At 40.5% G+C, this 20,549-nt stretch overlaps 1 protein-coding gene across 1 annotated transcript in view; it reads left to right on the plus strand.

The window, feature by feature from the left end:
* ME1 (malic enzyme 1) overlaps positions 1 to 15,382 on the plus strand; it is a 221,658-nt gene extending 206,276 nt beyond the window's left edge. Inside the window, exons 12-14 of the mRNA XM_025294822.3 lie at positions 2,691 to 2,864; positions 9,125 to 9,223; positions 13,760 to 15,382. Of these exons, the coding sequence (XP_025150607.2) occupies positions 2,691 to 2,864; positions 9,125 to 9,223; positions 13,760 to 13,927 (441 nt within the window). The 3' untranslated portion in view covers positions 13,928 to 15,382. The remainder of the gene's footprint in view (positions 1 to 2,690; positions 2,865 to 9,124; positions 9,224 to 13,759) is intronic.
* Positions 15,383 to 20,549: the final 5,167 nt, after the last annotated feature.

Genomic DNA, 20,549 nt, shown 5'->3' on the forward strand with positions numbered 1-20,549 from the left:
TGCGACAAAATAGAGGTTGAGTCACACATATCTAACACTTTTATTTGTAAATAAATATAAAATGAACTAGAAAAGATAAACAAGTCAGAGATATAGCACTCTCCATAAATCAAACTCGATGCATAAATAAACCTGGATGGCCTTACTTCTTTAATATTGTATCCTTAAATGCTTATTACTAGAATTAATAAAATTTTGCAGAGGAGCTACTCTACTGTTTATTTCTCTTCTTTGGGATGGCATCAGTGCCTTAAATAATTTAAATTTTTATCCCATCTCTAGATGAGGAAATTGCCTCACATAACTCAGTCCTCAAATCCTTAAAGAAAAAAAAAAAACAACCAATAACAGAATCTTAGCATGGTGCATTACACATAATAGGCATGTAATAAATAAGTGCTTAAGTATTTATTTTGTTTTGGCATATTTCAGTAGGCCTCAAAAGTTGATAGATTCAACGATAGTAGATGTAAACAAAATTAGCCAAATTTATATAGTTGTGTTTTTAAGTTTGAATGTGTCTGATATAAATGACCTAAACTCATGATTTTGCCTAATGCTCTTTGTTGCTATACATAAAATTAAAAGTCATTTTGAAGCTGAAAACACTGGTTCAGCCAAAGGATTACAGAACAAGAAATGGGCTGCCTGTTGCTGGGTGTGTGTCTCTACTGCTGCAAGCACAGGTGAAAAGTTATTAGGAAAGGTTCAAAATGCAAAATACAAGAAGATTCTTGAATGCTGAAAAATAATAATTATATCAAAATGCTGTGGAGAGGTTTCCTTCTCCATATTGACAGTCTGTATCGATGAGACTATTTAGCCATTACTTATTTAATACCTTGGGCTTCCCAGGTGACTCAGTGGTAAAGAATCCACGTGCAGTGCAGGAAAGGCGGGTTCGATCCCTGAGATGGAAAAATCCCCTGGAGGAGGAAATGGGAACCCACTCCAGTGTTCTTGCCTGGAGAATCCCATGGACAGAGGAGCCTGGTAGGCTACAGTCCATAGCATCACAAAGACTTGGACATGACTGAGTACACACACATAATATCCATAAAATACAATGACTGTAGAGTGATAAGCAGGAGAAAGAGTGAAGGACAGGAGAGCAATAAACAAGTGTGTATATTATGTTGCAGGTCTCTTTCTCAAATACAATTTTCAAGGATATATATCAATTATGTATGTAAATGATAATTTAGTTACATTAGAGATTTGCTTATAATAGAACATTTTATCTCCTAGTCAGAGCTGATGGTATCAGACTTGTCTGAAAACAAAACCTACTTTTGTGAAAAATATGACAAGTGTCTGATAAACATGTAGATGAGAATTTCTTTTTTTTTCCTCATCTATTTTCCTCTTTTTATATCCCAAATAAGGTTGATTTGTATTATACTTTACCTTTATAGAAAAGGTGAAGTGAAGTGAAGTGATGTTGCTCAGTCATGTCCAACTCTTTGCAACCCCATGGACTGTAGCCTACCAGGCTCCTCCGTCCATGGGATTTTCCAGGCAAGAATACTGGAGTGGGTTGCCATTTCCTTCTCCAGGAGGTCTTCCCGACCCAGGAATTGAACCCAGGTCTCCTGCATTGTAGGCAGATGCTTTTCCATCTGAGCAAGTTAATATAATATCATAATGGATTTAGACTCTAGGTGTAAGAGGGATGAAATTTATAATTCAGTCTATTTCCATTTAAACTGTACTTTGGGGATTTGGAGAAGGAAATGGCAACCCACTCCAGTACTCTTGCCTGGAAAATCCCATGGACGGAGGAGCCTGGTGGGCTACAGTCCATGGGGTTGCAAAGAGTCGGACACAACTGAGTGACTTTACGTTCACGTTGGGATTTAGTGCTGTTTATGCTTTTCAAGGGCATTTCTTAGACTGTGATGTTTATTTGTTGAGGGTTTTCTATCCCTGTTTTTGAGAACTGAGTCGTTTCATCTATATCGCCTTCCAGATCACACAGATGCCCCCTCGCTTTGACTGGCAGTCTGGAGTCTAGCCCCTGACAGGCCCTGAGTTCATGCTGTCTTAAAACTTGTAAATACGAGGTTCCTCAAAAACATGAGAAAATATTGGGTTGGTCAAAAAGTTTGTTTGAGTTTTTCCATATGAACTTTTTGGCCAACCCAATATTAAGACTAGGGGAAAAAATATAAAGACTATTTTTTATAATTATTGATAATTTATTCTTATTTGCTAATCCCTCTTGTGCTAGTGAATTTTTTTTCCTATGAGACTTTCCAGATAATTGTTTACAATGTATAAAATTTGTCCCAGTGATTACATGGAAGTAAACTCTAACCTATAATGTCAGCCTTTCTAAGACTCAAACCCCAACACATCATTTTTGTCTTCAGAAGCCTATAAGTGGAAGCCTCTAGGCTAGAGATGGTTGATGGCCCTGTGTGTTGGACCACCGCCAGCAACAGGTGGTGGTCTTGGGGTCTCCTGTACTTTGTACGCTTCTCCTTGGAGGAGAGAGGAAGATAGAGAAAAATCAGCACCCACTTCAGAATTTACCACCAACATCATGAGAACTTGCTCATTCACACTTCCTAGGGAGTCAATGAAAAATTAGACCTCTTTCTAAGTACTAAATACTTGCACTATTCTCTTAGGATCCATCTGTTTGAAGACACCCTGCCTCTTTTCACGGTTGCGTGTCTGTCTTGCAGGGTCGCGCCATTTTTGCCAGCGGCAGTCCTTTTGATCCCGTTACCCTTCCGAGTGGAAAGACTCTTTATCCTGGCCAAGGCAACAATTCCTACGTGTTCCCTGGAGTTGCTCTTGGTGTCGTGGCGTGTGGACTGAGGCATATCACGGATAAGACTTTTCTCACCACTGCTGAGGTACTGTAAAATACTGTCTGTTTGTCAAGGCTGTGAAATCTCAGATCAGCTCGTTGTAGGCCATCTGCATCTCAGCTCACCCCCTAGAAGGTGTAAAGTCCGAGGATCAAATCTTTCCCCCAGGGGAGTAAGGGGTGGGTTGTAAGTTCACAGCGAGTCACTGGTAAGCATTGTTCTTCTGTAGCCTGCAGAAAGACTGTGTTCTGATCCCTTAAAAGGGACCTTTTTTAAATTGATGTACAATATTATATAAATTACAGGTGTACAACATAATGATCCACAATTTTCAACAGTTATACTCCATCTGTGCCTATTATAAAATATTGGCTGTATTCCCGTGCTGTACAATATGTCCTTGTAGCTTGTTTTGTGCACAATAGTTTGTGCCTCTTAATCCCACCTCTGTTTTGCCACTCCTCCTTCCCTCTCCCCACTGGTAACCACTAGTTTGTTGTCTGTGTCCATGAGTCTGCTGCTGCTTTGTCATATTCTCTATTTTGTTGCATTTTTTAGGTTCCACATATAAGTGACATCATACAACATTTATCTTTCTTTGCCTGACTTATTTCACATAGCATAAGGTCCTTCAAGTCTATCTCTGTTGCTGCAAATGGCAAATTTTCACTTTTTTTATGGCTGAGTAGTGTTCCATTATATGCATATACCACATCTTCTTTAGCCATTCATCTTGATGACACTTATGTTACGTCCATATCATGGCAGTTGTAAATAATGCTGCTCTGAACATAGGGACATGTGTATTTTTTCAAATTATAGTTTTGTCTGGATATATATACACATACACTCTGAAGAATTTCTGGGTCATATGGTAGTTCTAATTTTAGTCTGAGAAACTTCCATACTATTTTCCACAGTGGCTGTACCAGTTTGCATTCTCATTAACAGAGTTCAAGAGAAGGAACTTGAAAAAAAAAAAAAAATCTGCAAATTTTGATCAAGTTCTGTGACAATAATGAGAAAATTAAAATTTTTGTTTCCAAATCATGAAATAAGATTTGGAGAATCTTCTATGGAGAAGATTTCTATGGAGAACCTTCCTAAATGATGACATTTTCATGATTTGAAATAAAAGTCTGATTTGGTATAGTGAAGAAATGTTTATCATTCAGGGTTCAGTGCAGAATACAGCAACCACTCTAGTATTTCAGCTAAGAAGAAATTAAAACAGAGAGTTTGGTGTTTGTAAAAAAAAGGACTTCTGTGGGCCTTCAGGAAAGATTCACAGAACACACAGCAGACCCAGTAAGGACGCTGTGTTACACTCCTGTTTGGCACGCTGAAGGACCTGAAATTTCACCTTTGTTATTTAGTCACTAAGTCGTGTCTGACTCTTTTGCAACCCCATGGACTGTAGCCTGCCAGGCTCCTTTGTGCATGGGATTTCCCAGGCAAGAATATTGGAGTGGGTTGCCGTTTCCTTCTCCAAGGGATCTTCCTGACCCAGGGATCAAACCTGCATCTCCTGCATTGTCCGGTTCATTCTTTACCACTGAGCTACCAGGGAAGCCAAAAATTCAACCTTACTTGCAGGCTAGCAAGTCAGCCTGCCACAGATTCACAGATGCCGGCAAAGGACATAGAACTCCTAGGTCAGAGATAGAGGAATTTATTACTCCTAGCACAAGAGCTAATGGGAACCTCAGGCTCCCATCAGTTTCCCTTCCCGCCCAAGCTTCGGGAGGATGACACAGTGGTTGGACCTTCATTTGTGAAATCATGAGCTTGTGATAATCGGAGTGTTCATCTGGTTGATACTTTTGAGGAGGATGCAATTCATGGGGAGAAATTTAAGCGAGTTTCTTCTCTTAAAATCAACCCACTGCGCAACATGCTAACTGAACCGAACCACATCCAAACTGATTAACGTTCTCATGATTTCATCACACATACCGGCTTTTCTCCCCACCGTGAAAGATGTGTATGTTACTGGCGTGATCTCAAGGAGCACAACCCCAGGGTTTCGCACTTGTCATTCCATGAGAACATCTGTCTGTCAGCCCTCCTGCTCGGTCTCTTTGTTCTCACTGCATGATGGCCAGGGTTTCAGAGCTTCTCGGACTCAAAAAGTCATGTTAAACGTAAGTAGATGTCTACTTACTGAGAGCTTTCAAAGTTGTTCTTACATTAAGGAAAATGTAGTCATTGTCTTTTATAGCAGCCACATCAGAAGAAGAAAGATGATCTTTTACAGCTGCCAGTGATTTCTTTCCTAAATAACTCCAGCACCCTCTAGTGACAGATTTCTAGCCAATGCTCTCTCGGGCTGAATCTTTTGGCCTTTTCATTACTTTCTTCTTAGATTACTTTCTTCTTACATTTCTTTCTTCTTAATATTTCTGTTTCTTATGCCACATCAGTGGTTTCTTTGTGTCCCTTTCAAGTCCCTTTAAAAAAATTTAATAGAGTACAGTTGCTTTACAATGTTGTATTAGTTTCTGCTGTACAGCAAAGTGAATCAGCCACATGCATACATGGATCCTCTCTTTTTTGGATTTCCATCCCTTTCAGGTCACCACAGAGCATTCCCTGTGCTCTCTAGTAGTTACCTATTGACTAAGCTTCTTCCCAAAATTCATTATCTTTTGTTCTCATTTTTCTCTTTTAATTTCTGCTTTCAGAGATCTCACTCTTTCTTTCGTTTCCATTGTCGTCATTCTGAAAGGGGCCAAATATGTGTATCTCTGTTCTTATCTTTTACCACATCTCCTGTGACCCGATGGGTATTTCCACCAAAATGCCCTGTTGTTTCTTTAAATAAAGATGTGAAAAAACCATCTTTCGTCTTCCCTCACCCTCAATATCCGCATTTCTCTTTGTGACACCCACTTTGTAAGCAGGCTCCAAAGCTTGGAAGACTGCCCTTCTTTTTATCCTCCCTAATCCCAAAGCCTTGAAATATACCACGCCCAGGAACAGCCATGGGACTGCCCTATGTATCGCCTTGACCTGAAATGATTCCTTCTCCACTGGTCTAAGCCTATCTTCAGATCCTGGCTTAAGTCCTGCCTCATCCTTGGCTCTTTCTGTGACTGCTCTGAATTATTTTTATCTTTCTCCTTAGCCATGACTATTTTTAGCAAACTCTTTGATATTTCATTTGATTCCTCGCTGTATTATGCTTTCAAGTGTTTCACATATCAAACAGTCAAGTCTTGCCTTATAACTAAATCATATGTGATATTCTGTAAAAACAGAAGGTCTCCCATATACATCTTTCAGAAGACCAGTAGCACCTAACACCATGCTAAAACACATAGCAGAAACTTACTAAATACTTATTCAATTAAATAAAACTAGTCACTAGTATTTATCAGTGAGAATACAATACTATAGACACGCCTCTTGTTGTTCAGTGGCTAAGTCTTCTCTGACTCTCTGGGACCCCTTGGACTGCAGCACGCCAGGCTTCCCTGTCCTTCACTATCTCCCGAAGCTTACTCAAACTCATGTCCATTGAGTTGGTGATGCCATCCAACCATCTCATCCTCTGCTGTCTCCTTCTCCTCCTGCCTTCAATCTTTCCCAGCATCAGGGTCTTTTCCAATGAGTTGGTTCTTCACATCAGGTGGCCAAAGAATTGGAGCTTCAGCTTCAGCATCAGTCCTTCCAATGAATATTCAGGGTTGATTTCCTTTAGGATTGACTGTTTTGATTCTCTTGCTGTCAAAGGGATTCTCAAGAGTCTTCTCCAGCACCATGATTCAAAATTATCAGTTCTTTGGTGCTCAGCCTTCCTTGTGGTCCAACCCTCACATCCGTAAATGACTACAGGAAAAACTATAGCTTTGTCTAAATGGCTCTTTGTCTGTAAAGTCTCTGCTTTTGAATGCACTGTCTAGGTTTGTCACAGATTTTCTTCCAAGGAGCAAGCGTCTTTTAATTTCATGGCTGTAGTCACTGCCTGCAGTGATTTTGGAACCCAGGAAAATAAAGTCTGTCACTGTTTCAATTTTTTCGCCATGAAGTGATGGGAGCAGATGCCATGACCTTGTCTTTCTGAATGTTGAGTTTTAAGCCAGCTCTTTCACTGTCCTCTTTCACTCTTACCGAGATGCTTTTTAGTTCTTCTTTGCTTTCTGCCATTAGAGTGGTATCTGCATATGTGAGGTTGTTGATATTTCTCCTGCAGTCTTGATTCCAGCTTGTGATTCATCCAGCCTGGCATTTCTCATGATGCACTCTGCATATAAGTTAAATAAGCAGGGTGACAATATATATAGCCTTGACATACTCCTTTCCCAGTTTTGAACCTGTTTGTTGTTCCATGTCCGGTTCTAACTGTTGCTTCTTGACCTGCATATAGGTTTCTCAGGAGGCAGGTCAGGTAGTCTGGTATTCTCATCTCTTTAAGAATTTTCTACAGCCTTTAGAGTGCACAAAAAGAAGAATGCTCTTGTCTCTATTTTGTAGTTAACAAAAGTAGCATGTAAGAGATCTCGGTGAATGTTTTGTTTGGCCACCACATATCTAGTAACTGTTAGGATTATTGTCAAAATGCTAGTTGGCTCTCTTATGGAACTAGAAATCCCACAGATTGGCACCAGTCCCAAAGATTATTGCTGCAGATTTTTATATCACAAAGAGATTTTTGGCTTTCTTGGTCCTCTGGACAGTCTCTTGGACTTAGAGTGTTCAGGGTCAGCAATACAGACTCCCAAGTAGTCTGTACAGCAGCCTGAAACAGTCTCCTGTTTCCGGTTCACATCTGGGAGGCAGACCTGGTCCTCCTGCCATCACACCCTCCTCCTAAATCACTTTCCCCACCCTCTCTAATGTCTGCCCAGATGACTGTAGAGGGCATCCCCCTGACAACAGCACCTGGAGGAGACTGTGATTCATGTAAGTCACTGGATAACTGAAAACCCAGCTAATTTTAATATTCATATAGTGCACCCCACTCCAGTACTCTTGCCTGGGAAATCCCATGGACGGAGGAACCTGGTGGGCTGCAGTCCACGGGGACGCTAGGAGTCGGACACGACTAAGCGACTTCACTTTCACTTTTCACTTTCATGCATTGGAGAAGGAAATGGCAACCCATTCTAGTGTTCTTGCCTGGAGAACCCCAGGGACGGGGGAGCCTGGTGGGCTGCCGTCTATGGGGCCGCACAGAGTCAGACACGACTGAAGCGACTTAGCAGCAGCAGCAGCAGCAATGCTATCTAATGTATAATCCAAATTCAAATTTTGTCAGTTATTTATAAAAGACCTTTATAACTTGCAGAGTGCTCTTTTCATATGCAGGAACATCTCAGCCTCTCTGTGTCTTTTCTGGCAATGGCATTTTGAAGAGCACAGGCTAGTTGTTTTTCGCAGTGTTCCTCATGATTTAATTCAAGTTATGTGGTTATAGGGTTTGGTTTAGTTGGCCCAATAATCATATCCTTCTTGGTACATCACATCAAGAAGCTCATGATGTCACTTTGTCTCATTTGTAAGCTATTTCATTGAGGTATGATTGACAAAAAGCCACAAATCTTTCAACTTGAGTTTAGAGATAAATATACACCTTTGAAGCCATCACCACAATCCATACCATAAACAAATATATTATCTCCAGAAGTTTTTCCCACCCTCTTTATTATGTGTGTGTGTCTGTGTGATAAGAACATTTAACGTAAAATATCTACCCTTGTAGCACATTTTTATGTCTACACTGTTTCCTTTAGAAACAGGGAGTGTGTGGGGACAGCCCATGCTGAAGCTGGTTAGATGGTTCACATGATCCAAAATCTGTGTAACATTAATATCCTGCTCTGCAGTGTGACTCAGAAATAGCTTTCTCAGTCTCCTGTCTGCCTCCCATGTAAGAGTACATGAGCTGGGAGTAAGGCATGACCGACCTCTCCCCCCTCTGCTTCCAGGCCCTTTCCTATCACGTCTCTCATCGTCCTCTGAATTCCTTACTCCTCTGCCCCCGGGGCTCTAGTGCATCGGGTCAGAAAGCTGCCAGCATTTCACGGTGCAGTAGAAGAGGAACTGAGTTAAGAGGAAACCCAGATGCTTATCACCATCTTTTTCACTAATTATCTTCTCCTCCCAGTCTCCAAAAACATTTGCATACACACACCAGTCTCTAAGTCTCTCTGAGCTCCATTTTCCATTGAGAGAGGGAGACATGCAAGTGCCCATGACATTCATGTGATCTGCTTTTATCTGTAACGATATTCAGCATTTTCCTCACAACTACCACGTTGTATAATATGAAGGTTTTTTTTGTCTTTTTTTTTTTTTTTAAGGTCATAGCTCAGCAAGTATCAGATAAACACTTGGAGGAGGGCCGGCTTTATCCTCCTTTGGACACCATTAGAGATGTTTCTCTGAAAATTGCAGAAAAGGTAAAACCACTGTGGTTCAAGTCTCATTGTTTTTCCTTCCTTCTATGGCTAAGTGTGCATATTTAGACAGTAAAATGGTAGTAAAAATGCACTTCCTTGAAATGTCTGTGTCCACTGCTTATGCCAGAAGTCAGAGAAATGAGGCATGGTGCCCTGACAGAGCGTAGGAAGTGTATTTGATCCTTCGGCATGGGTTGAATCTTTGATTCCCCTACCCTTCTTTTTCTCTCCCAGAATTGAAGTAATTCATCAGGCTTTCATTTCAGCTAAGCTTCCCCAACTTCACCCTTTTTTGTTTGGTATTTTTCATATAACACTATGATAGTCACCACAATATTGCAAGTATGATAGAGTGATGTTTAGGCCTTTAACCACCCAAGTCTCTGTGATATGCGACATCTTAAAAATCACAGTTGATTAAATTGGGCAGGAAGCAAAACAGTGAGAACAGAGAACTCAAAGCTGTTGGGGTGGCAGATGAACTCTTCAAGGAGCTAGTCAAGAAGAACCGTAATTTTCTGTAACTAAGATGAGAGAGAAATGGACTTTTTTGTAGGGTGGTTGTATTCATCTGCTAGGGCTGCCATAGTAAACTGCCACCAGCTGGGTGACTTACATAACAGAAATTTACTTTCTCACAGATCTGGAGGCTGGAGATCTAGGATGAAAGGGGTTGGCAGGTCCAGTTTCTTTGGAGGCCTCTCCTTGGTTTGTTGATGACCACCTTCTCAGTGGGTCCTCTTGTGGCCTTTCTTCTGTGTGTGCCCATCCTTGGGGGCTCTCTGTGTGTCCATATTTTCCGTTCTTATAAGAACACCAGTCAGCTTGGGTTAGGGCTCACCCAAACAGTCTCATTTTAGCTTAATTATCTCTCTAAAGGCCTTGTCTCCAAATGCAGTCCCACCCTGAGGTACTGGAGGTTAAGGCATCGCATTTTGGGGCACTTCAGCCCACAGGAGCAGTCACATGTTGAAACTGGAATTTCTCAACCTCAGGCCTGTGCACATGACTCTGTGCACTGGGTAACTCTTTGTTGTGGGGGCTACTCAGGGATTATAGATGGTTTAGCAGCATCCCTGGTCCTTATTCACCAGACACCAGTAGCCTCTGCAACAGGTGTGACAACTGAAAACGTCTCCAGACATTGCCAAATGTCCACTTGGAGGCAGAATTGCTCCTGGCTGAAAGCAAAAATTTATTAGCAAATTGATCAAAACAGTCCCGCTTAGGATTCATACATCATTATTTATCTTGTTGATTGAAAGTAAGTGCTTCAAAAACCAAGTAATCAAAACAAACAAACAAAAAACCTTTAAATAACTCTGCTTGGTTATCTATTCATGGAAGAGTATCCTCATGGTTTGTCCCAATTTGTCTCTACTAGTTTTAAACCCCTAATAGTTTGGAGTATTAGTGCATGGAACATCACATTGTCATGTTAAGTTCCTTTTGAAGATTTCGATGAAAAGGAGTAGCATATGATCAGAGGAGAAAGTAAGATGATGAAGGACAGCAGGAGAGTACAAAGGACTCCGACATTTCTCCAGGCAAGAAGACTGGAGTGGGTAGCTATTCCCTTCTCCAGGGGATTTCCCAACCCAGGGATCGAACCTGGGTCTCCTGCGTTGCAGGCAGATTCTTTACTGTCTGAGCCATCAAGGAAGCCCAAATTAACATGCTCCTAATTTCTCCTAATTTGTATCTACTAGTTTTAAACTCTCAATAGTTTGAATTATTAACACACCAAACATCACATTGTCATTTTAAGTTCCCTTTTAAGATTTCAGTGAAAAGGAGTAGCATGTGATTGGAGGAGAAAATAAGACAATGAAGGACAGCACTCAGGTATCACACCTATAAAGGGGAAAAAAGAAAAGCTGAGTGCATAAACAGAAGTTAAGAAACCAGGACAAAGAATCAGCTTCAGAGAGGAAGGTGGTGTAGTAGACTGAAGGTTGCGGCATCCATGGTACATTCAGATGTACGATTCTAACAAGTAGATGGTGATGACTGAAACTTAAAGAGAGGCTGGATGTAAAGATGGGGGATCATTTATATGTGGTAGCAGGGGAAGCTCTCAAAGTAGTTGAGGTCACCAAGAGAGCAAGGGGCAACAGAAGAAAACTGAGGCTAGAACACAGTTCATTATTCTGACCAGAGAGAGAAGAAAGAAACCAGTTAAAAAGGGGACCAGTAAAAAGAAGAGGCTCAGAACTGAGCTGCTTGTCAGAAATTAGAGAAGACACTGTTTCAGGGTGGGGGTGGAAGTTATGAATGATGGAACCAAATCCCAGTGATAAGAACAGAGGAAGACATTTATTTAGTGCTTAGGAAGCTTTCAGAAACTTTTACAAACACAATCACAGTCCCGCAAGAAGTTGGGAAGTCGGGGAGAATTAGGAAAGCAACAATATATAAGCCACTCTCCAGAGAGTCTGGCATTGACGAGGAGGAGAGAGTGAATATTTCACTGATGGAGAGCATTGTGAATACAGTGTGTCCTGGGAGCAGAAAGAGGAGTGGATTTGCACAGAGTCTGGGTCAGGAATGAAACAGAACATTTTATTATAAAAGTGATACAGCCATTGCAAAAGAGGCACAGGGGAACTTTTTGGGGTGATGGAAATGTTCTGAAACTGGATGTAGTAACAGTTGCCTAACACTCTGAATTTACAGAGGTAATTGGATTGTATGCTTGAAATGGTTGAATTTGGTCGTCAGTGAATTGTAACTCAAGTATATCTGTTAAAACATAGTAATACCATCTCATAGGCACTCTGGAAAGTGGAAAATACCTGATATTCTACTTTTCTAATGCAAGGATTGTCATCCTTTATTTTGGTGTGTTTGGTTGCAGTCTTTTTTCATTGGGTTGCTTTCTTTTCTAACATCATTATAATAAGGTATAAGCATGTATTCACATACTTTGATCCCTATTTTTTATAAGCGTTTATCCATAATATAGCACAGTCTTTATAACTTTAATTTTTCAGAATTGCATAATTTTACATTGAGAAGAGATAGTTAATCATTCTAATATTCTTCAAAATCACACTTATTCAAATAAGTCTGTCACACAAACAGCTCTTTAAGGATTGCATTCTTAAAAAACTGGAGTGAATTAAAGACCACATGGGGAGTGATTAATTTTGACAGTGGAATCCGTTTTTCTCAGCACAGGGGAGGAGAAAATGTCAAGACATGGAGGAGATAGTTTGAGATGATGAGAAATTGAGAGTTTTCTCTGATTAGTTGGAATTTTCTCAGCAAAGTGAGGTGAATCAAATTGATACATGATGGGAAGGGAAGGTTTGAAATTGACTTGAGAGGAAGTTTTTTGTGTGTTTGTTTTTGAGTTTTAAAGAATAAAAGCTTCATGTGTAACCATGTGGGACCAAGTAAAGTTAGGAAAAGTGTGACATGTCAGGCGACAACTATGAAAGGAGAAAGTGCTGAGGATCACCCTGGCCGGGGACTAGAATGGGCACTATGACAGAAAGGCGTGGAGACAAGGTTCTGTGACACCAGTCAGGGGGCGCGGAGACTGCCCCCGGAGCCCCACAGATTAGGGTGAGCATCGCCTTAACTGTGGGATGAATAGAGATTCTGTAGGAGGCTCATTAATTGAGATTGCTCAAAGTGCAGGATATCTGAGTTCAAACTCTGTTTAAGGTATTGAGTTCAAGTTAACTATCAGTCAGGTCATTTCAAGGCTTTTAAGACTGACTCATCTGAGAATTTCTGGTAGGTTCACCCATGAGTAAATCTCTGGCAGCCACACTTTCCTTTGTTGCTGACATCATAGTCTCCTCTTGTTACATGATTGCCTTTTCACTTTATATCTTTGTGATCATGTGTTCTTATTTTAATACACTGAAGTTTTTGGGAACAGGCAAGATGTAAATTATTTTAATCTTTTGAAACAGATATAAAATTTGTTTTTTTTAATGGAGGTATAGTTGATTTACACTGTTGTATTAATTTCTGCTGTACAGCAAAGCAATGCAGTTATATATATATATATATACACACACACACACACATACACACACTTTCTTTTTTATATTCTTTTCTGTTATGGTTATCATATTCAATATAATTCCCTGTGCTCTGCAGTAGGACCTTGCTGTTTTTCTATCCTGTGTATACTGATAATACCTGACACCTGCTGACCTCAATCCCCTACTTCAGTCCTCCCCTTGGCAACCACAAGTCTGTTCTTTGTGCCCATGAGTCTGTTTCTCTTTCATAGATAGCTTCATTTACGTCAGGTTTTAGATTCTACATATAATTGGTATCATATGGCATATGTCTTTTTCTGACTTATTTCACGTAGTATGATAATCTCTAGTTGCATCCATGTTGTGGCAAATGGCATTATTTTGTCCTTTTTTAAATAGCTGGTTAGTATTCCATTGTGTTTATTTACCGTGTCTTTATCCATTCATCTGTTAATGAAATCAGATGAAAAGTTTCTGATGTGCTCATCATCACCTCTATTCATTAAAATAATTAATATTCTTTTTTTATTTCTAGATTGTGAAAGATGCATACCAAGAAAAGACAGCCACAGTTTATCCTGAACCCCCAAACAAGGAAGCATTTGTCCGCTCTCAGATGTATATCACTGACTATGACCAGATTCTACCTGATTGTTATCCTTGGCCTAAAGAGGCCCAGAAAATACAGACCAAACTTGACTAGTAGCATAATAGCTGACATTTCTAACTCCATTAATGAGATCTTGAAGTCTTTCATGATTTTCAAAGATTGAAATCTTTTATAACGTTTCATAATATGCTAGATTACGATAATTTTACTTTAACAACCTAAAAATTTACAGAAGAATATTAATATACTTTAGTGTGATTATCTCATTGAACAATTTGCTTCATTTACTTTCTGGTTATTTATGGTTTTCATCTTAATTATCTTTAAAAGCTATTGTAACTACCACTGAGAAACCCATCATTTTTATATAGGGAACTAAGGGGAAGTCCAAAATTAGTAATAAATTGATATGATCAGTATTAAAATCCATAATTCTTTTGTTGCTCACTTTATTAAAAATCGACTTAAAAGATTAAAATCAATTTAGGCGTGGACGAACTTTTGCTAAAAACAGAAACAACACTTTGTTGCCTAGAGAAAAATAACTCCTCAGGTATTTTTATGCCAATCCTGGATTATATGTGCTCTTTTGATGCAACAGAATTCTAACGTTTCTAAGAAAGATCATTGCTGTTTACAATGCCTTGTGCAGCCTTAGATTTTAATATTCTTTCGACATTATTCCATCTCCTTAACACCTTGGTCCTCCATCAGAAATCCCTTCGTAAAAGCACCTTTCTTTCTCCCCGACCAATGCCCTGTCCTTCAGCCCTGCACATTGCTGCTGGGCCCTCGAAGACCATGGCCCTGTCCTGAGGTTGGTGGCTTCAGCTGAGCACAGCCTGAGAAGTGGGCAGAGCAGAGAGAGTGGGGGGCATCTTGAGAAAGGGCTGCCTGTGGGGTCAACGTCTTCAGACACACATCTCCAGAGTCAAGGCAAGCAGGGTTCCCAACTGAGTAACCTGCCCAAGTGTCCCCTTGAGTAGCTCAGGTAATTAAGAGCTCGTTGTGTTACAGCAAACTCACCTTCCTGTGAGTTTGAAGAAAATTTTGTCACCTCTTCCCTAATATCAGAAACCTTCTTTACATCAGATATTAAAATACTCTAATGACTATCAGTAGTTACAGTCCAGAAATGAACGTTAATTTCAGGTTTTACTTTAGAAATTAATAAACCAGTGCAGACAAGTTAAAATTCTTAAGCTCAGGTACAATAACATTTACTATTTATTTACAGAATTATATGGAGACTTCTTGTTTTTGAAGTAAGGCTTTCAAGGAGTATAAGAAAATGTTCAGGATAAACTGTAGTATAAATGATTTCACTGAAAGTTACACAAATTGTTGTAGTAGAAGGGGTAGGGGTATTTCTGAAGGTAACGGTTAGTCAAGAATTTCCTCAATATAGTTATTTTGAAAAGATCTGGAATGCCTTTTCTAGTTTTCATCGTTTCTTGTCTAGTTTACGTGTTGTCTTGTAGCTCTAACTAAATGTATTTACCTATGCAAATGATTTATTAAAGCACTAGAAAAAGCAAATGAATAAAATGAGGAAGTAATTGTCTTTTTCTCAAAATATTGTTATGCTTAAAAATGACAGTGCTGGGTCTTGGCAGTCATATGATTGAGAATTTTGAATTTTAAAAACATTCTAAGCTGATTTCACTTTGAACTTCATTCATTTAATACATGTGTGGTCATTTAATACATGTTTGCTGTATACTGTTACCAGTGAGCTACTTCCTTATCCTCAGAGAAAGATAATGAAGCAAACATTGGATGATCAGGTACTGTGTAGTCTGTATCCCTTATCTTATTTAATGAAGTCCTCACCATTCCCATATGAAGTAGATACTTTAAGGTGCCATGTCCGCAGAGCTCATAAGTGAAGGAGGGGAACTCTGCATCCATGTTTACCTTTTTTCTCCATCGTCTGTTTTGCATTTGCCAGAGTACAGTCAGAACAGTACTGTCTGATAGAAAAAAAAGAAAGTGGGACATATGAGTAATTTCTGTGGTCCTATAAGAAGAAGTGAAGTCACTCAGTTGTGTCCGACTCTTTGCGACCCCATGGACTGTAGCCTACCAGGCTTCTCCATTCATGGGATTTTCCAGGCAAGAGTACAGGACTGGGTTGCCATTTCCTTCTCCAATAAAAAGAAGAAACAGGTAGAATTCATGTTCATGTATTTTATTGGAACCAATATATCCAGAATATTATGAAAACAATTGAGACATTGTTATACATTTTTACATTTCTTTTTTATTTCTATCATTTATTTATTGTGCCGAGTTGATTGCAGGACTCGGAATCTTCGCTCTTCATTGAGGGATGCAAGGTCTTTTCATTGTGGGTGGGGTGTTTTTAGTTGCAGCATGTGGGATCTAGCTCCCTGACCAGGGATGGAACCTGGACCGCCTGCATTGGAAGCGCAGTCTTAGCCACTGGACCACCAGGGAAGTCCCCATATTTTTGCATTATTTTGTTCACACTGAGCCTCCAACATCCAGGTATATACATCGGAGTCATGAGAAACATATAGAACAGTGTAATAGAACAGCTCACAGACAGATGCCCTGAATAGTTACAAAAGTAGCACAGAAATCAACACATAAAGAATGGTGTTCGGTAACCGGATTGGGACCGCCGGCCTACTACATGGAGAAAATGGAAACTGGAGCCCTGCCTCACCCTATGTAAAAAGGAAGACTTCAGATGGATGAAAGGCCTAAATACAAATGGTAAAAAATGTCAGTTAATAAAAATCGATGTAGCAATGTATCTTTGGTACCCTTCTCCACTCCCACCCACCTCCCGCTGGCCAAACACAAACATGAAGTGAAAAATGGATGGATTGCCTTATCTAAGGATAGGAAGGTTTTGCCTGATAAGTGGTGCTGCCATTTAACAGTATAAAGTGAAGAAATCTAGGACTGTGGAATAGGTTGATTGCTTTTACAGAGATGGACTCATAAACAGATAATTTAGGCTCAGGGGCTTAAATTCTCAGTTCTAGTCACTGTATCAGATCAGATCAGATCAGATCAGTCACTCAGTCATGTCCGACTCTTTGCGACCCCATGAATCGAAGCACGCCTGGCCTCCCTGTCTATCACCAACTCCTGGAGTTCACTCAGACTCACGTCCATCGAGTCAGTGATGCCATCCAGCCATCTCATCCTCTGTCGTCCCCTTCTCCTCTTGCCCCCACTCCCTCCCAGCATCAGAGTCTTTTCCAATGAGTCAACTCGTCACATGAGGTGGCCAAAGTACTGGAGTTTCAGCTTTAGCATCATTCCTTCCAAAGAAATCCCAGGTCTGATCTTCAGAATGGACTGATTGGATCTCCTTGCAGTCCAAGGGACTTGCAAGAGTCTTCTCCAACACCACAGTTCAAAAGCATCAATTCTTCGGCGCTCAGCCTTCTTCACAGTCCAACTCTCACATCCATCAATGACCACAGGAAAAACCATAGCCTCGACTAGACGAACCTTTGTTGGCAAGGTAATGTCTCTGCTTTTGAATATGCTATCTAGGTTGGTTATAACTTTCCTTCCAAGGAGTAAGCGTCTTTTAATTTCATGGCTGCAGTCACCATCTGCAGTGATTTTGGAGCCCAGAAAAAAACAGTCTGGCACTGTTTCCACTGTTTCCCCATCTATTTCCCATGAAGTGATGGGACCGGATGCTATGACCTTCGTTTTCTGAATGTTGAGCTTTAAGCCAACTTTTTCACTCTCCACTTTCACTTTCATCAACAGGCTTTTTAGTTCCTCTTCACTTTCTGCCATAAGGGTGGTGTCATCTGCATATCTGAAGTTATTGATATTTCTCCCAGCAATCTTGACTCCAGCTTGTGCTTCTTCCAGTCCAGGGTTTCTCATGATGTACTCTGCATATAAGTTAAATAAACAGGGTGACAATATATGGCCTTGACGAACTTCTTTTCCTATTTGGAACCAGTCTGTTGTTCCATGTCCAGTTCTAACTGTTGCTTCCTGACCTGTATAAACTCTAGGAAAAAATGCCTTTTTTTCTAATTAACTTATTTTTTATTGAAGAATAATTGCTTTACAGAATTTTGCTGTTTTCTGTCAAACCTCAACATGAATCAGCCATAGGTATACATATATCCCCTCCCTTTTGAAACTCCTTCCCATCTCCTTGCCCATCCCACCCCTCTAGGTTGATACAGAGCCCCTGTTACTCGCTATAAGACTGAAACAACAGAAACCCAAAATCATAGGTCATCCTGCTGGTTGCCAAATTTTAAGAGGAGTTGCATTCACAACCTCACCAGGAGTCTTATGTGAAACTAAAGAGTATTGACCAGGACACAGGAGGATGTTGATTTGGACTGGGGATCTCTGGGTAGGGGATTTGGAGGACTTGTAATACTCTAAACCAGGCTTGAGTTCTGACCATCCTGTGTCCCAGGAGACCCCTCACTCCCAGGCAAACCAGGACAGTTGGCAAATCCTTGCTCATCAACATGGGAGCTCTTCTGCCTACAGAGGTTGTAAATGCCTTGTGTGAAGAGCCGGTAACAACCTCACTCCATCTCCTCTTCCTCCTCCCAGGTGATGTCTCATGATCTCCATAGGCATCATTTAGAGACCAGCATGGAGAGGAGCTGTGGTGGATACAATTAAAAAGGCAAACCCAGGAGGAGAAGACTCACACCAAAAAAAGTCTAGACTTTGCTCATTTATATTGGCAAAATCTCAGGAATTCTGAAAATGTTCTGAGGATGGAACAGTGTCATTTAGGATTGGGCAGACTTTATGGAGGGCTTCCCAGGTGGCTCAGTGGTAAAGAACCAGCCTGCCAATGCAGGAGCCACAAGACATGTGGGTTCGATTGCTAGGTCAGGAAGATCCCATGGACGAGGAAATGGCAACCCCCAGTATCCTTGCTTGGAGAATCCCATGGACAGAGGAGCCTGGCTGGCTACAGTCCATAGGGTCATAAAGAGTTGGACACAACTGAGTGAGCACACACGCACACAGACTTGATAAATGGGGGATGCACTGACTGCAGATCCTGCGTTTAATGTGCTGCCTTGAGCAGCTGAAAATGACTCTGCTTGTTGGTTTAGTTAATTGACTGAAATGTAGACTTGACAATGATGCACATTAAATGAAATTGAGAACACGAATATTCCTTGAAATAATATAAAGGGATTCAAAGATTTACAAAGATAGGATTATAGGAGTAGATTTGCAGTGGGCAAATCTGACAATTTCAGTCCTAATGATCCCCTAAGTCTCCCAAGAAGACCTATTGGTGAACTTCCTTTCACTAAAGTCTTGAGATATAGACTGATGAAGGGATTAGTAGCATCAATGAAAAGCATTTTTAAAAATCGAGGTATATTTAATATGTAACATATTAGTTTCAGGTTTACAAGGTAATGTGATATTTATATATTGCAAGATGGTCACCACAATAAATCACCATAGCTAGTTACAAACTTTTTTTCTTGTGATAAGAACTTTTAAAATTGTATTCAGTTCAGTTCAGTCACTCAGTTGTGTCTGACTCTGCGACCCCATGAATCGCAGCACACCAGGCCTCCCTGTCCATCACCAACTCCCAGAGTTCACCCAGACTCACGTCCATCGAGTCAGTGATGCCATCCAGCCATCTCATCCTCTGTCGTCCCCTTCTCCTCCTGCCTCAATCCCTCCCAGCATCAGAGTCTTTTCCAATGAGTCAACTCTTCGCATGAGGTGGCCAAAGTACTGGAGTTTCAGCTTTAGCATCATTCCTTCCAAAGAAATCCCAGAGCTGATCTCCTTCAGAATGGACTGGTTGGATCTCCTTGCAGTCCAAGGGACTCTCAAGAGTCTTCTCCAACACCACAGTTCAAAGGCATCAATTCTTCGGCGCTCAGCCTTCATCTTTCAAATATACAATATTATTAACTACAGTCATTATGTGCTATGCTAAGTCGCTTCAGTCATGTCCAACTCTTTGCTACCTCATGGACTGTAGTCTGTCAGGCTCCTAAGTCCATGGGATTTTCCAGACAAGAATATTGGAGTGGGTTGCCATACCCTCCTCCAGGGATTCTTCCTGACTCAGGGATCGAACCCACATCTCTTAAATCTTCTGCATTGGCAGCTGGGTTCTTTACCAACAATGCTATTAAATTCCCATGACTTATGACTGATCATTCATGCTTTTTGACCCCCTTCACCCATTTTGCCCACTCCTCCATCCCCTGTATCTGGCAATGACCAACCTGTTCTTTGTATTTGTGAGCTTGTCTTTTTTTTTTTTTTTTTGGATTCCATATATAAGTGAGATTACAGGATATTTGTCTTTTTCTAACTGACTTATATCACTTAGTATAATGCCCCTGAGGTCCATCCTGTTGTTGCAAATGGTAAGATTTTGTTTTTTTTTTATGGGGTGTGTGTAGTTTCTTTATCCATTGCATACTTACATGTCTTGGTTGTAGTGCATATTACTGCAATAGGGCAGCAAACTAGTTTTTATTTTCCTCAAACAAATACTGAGAAATGGGATTGCTGGATCTTTTGGTGGTTCTATTTTTAATGACTTTAGGAACCCGTGTACTTTTTCCATAGTGATTGTACCTACCAGTTTACATTCCCCCTAGCAGTGCACAAAGCTTCCCTTTCCTGCACATTCTCACCAACATGTTTTATTTCTTGTCTTTTTGATTATAGCTGTTCTAACATGTTA

The sequence above is a fragment of the Bubalus bubalis genome, chromosome 10 (assembly GCF_019923935.1).
Source record: "Bubalus bubalis isolate 160015118507 breed Murrah chromosome 10, NDDB_SH_1, whole genome shotgun sequence".
Taxonomy (NCBI): domain Eukaryota; kingdom Metazoa; phylum Chordata; class Mammalia; order Artiodactyla; family Bovidae; genus Bubalus; species Bubalus bubalis.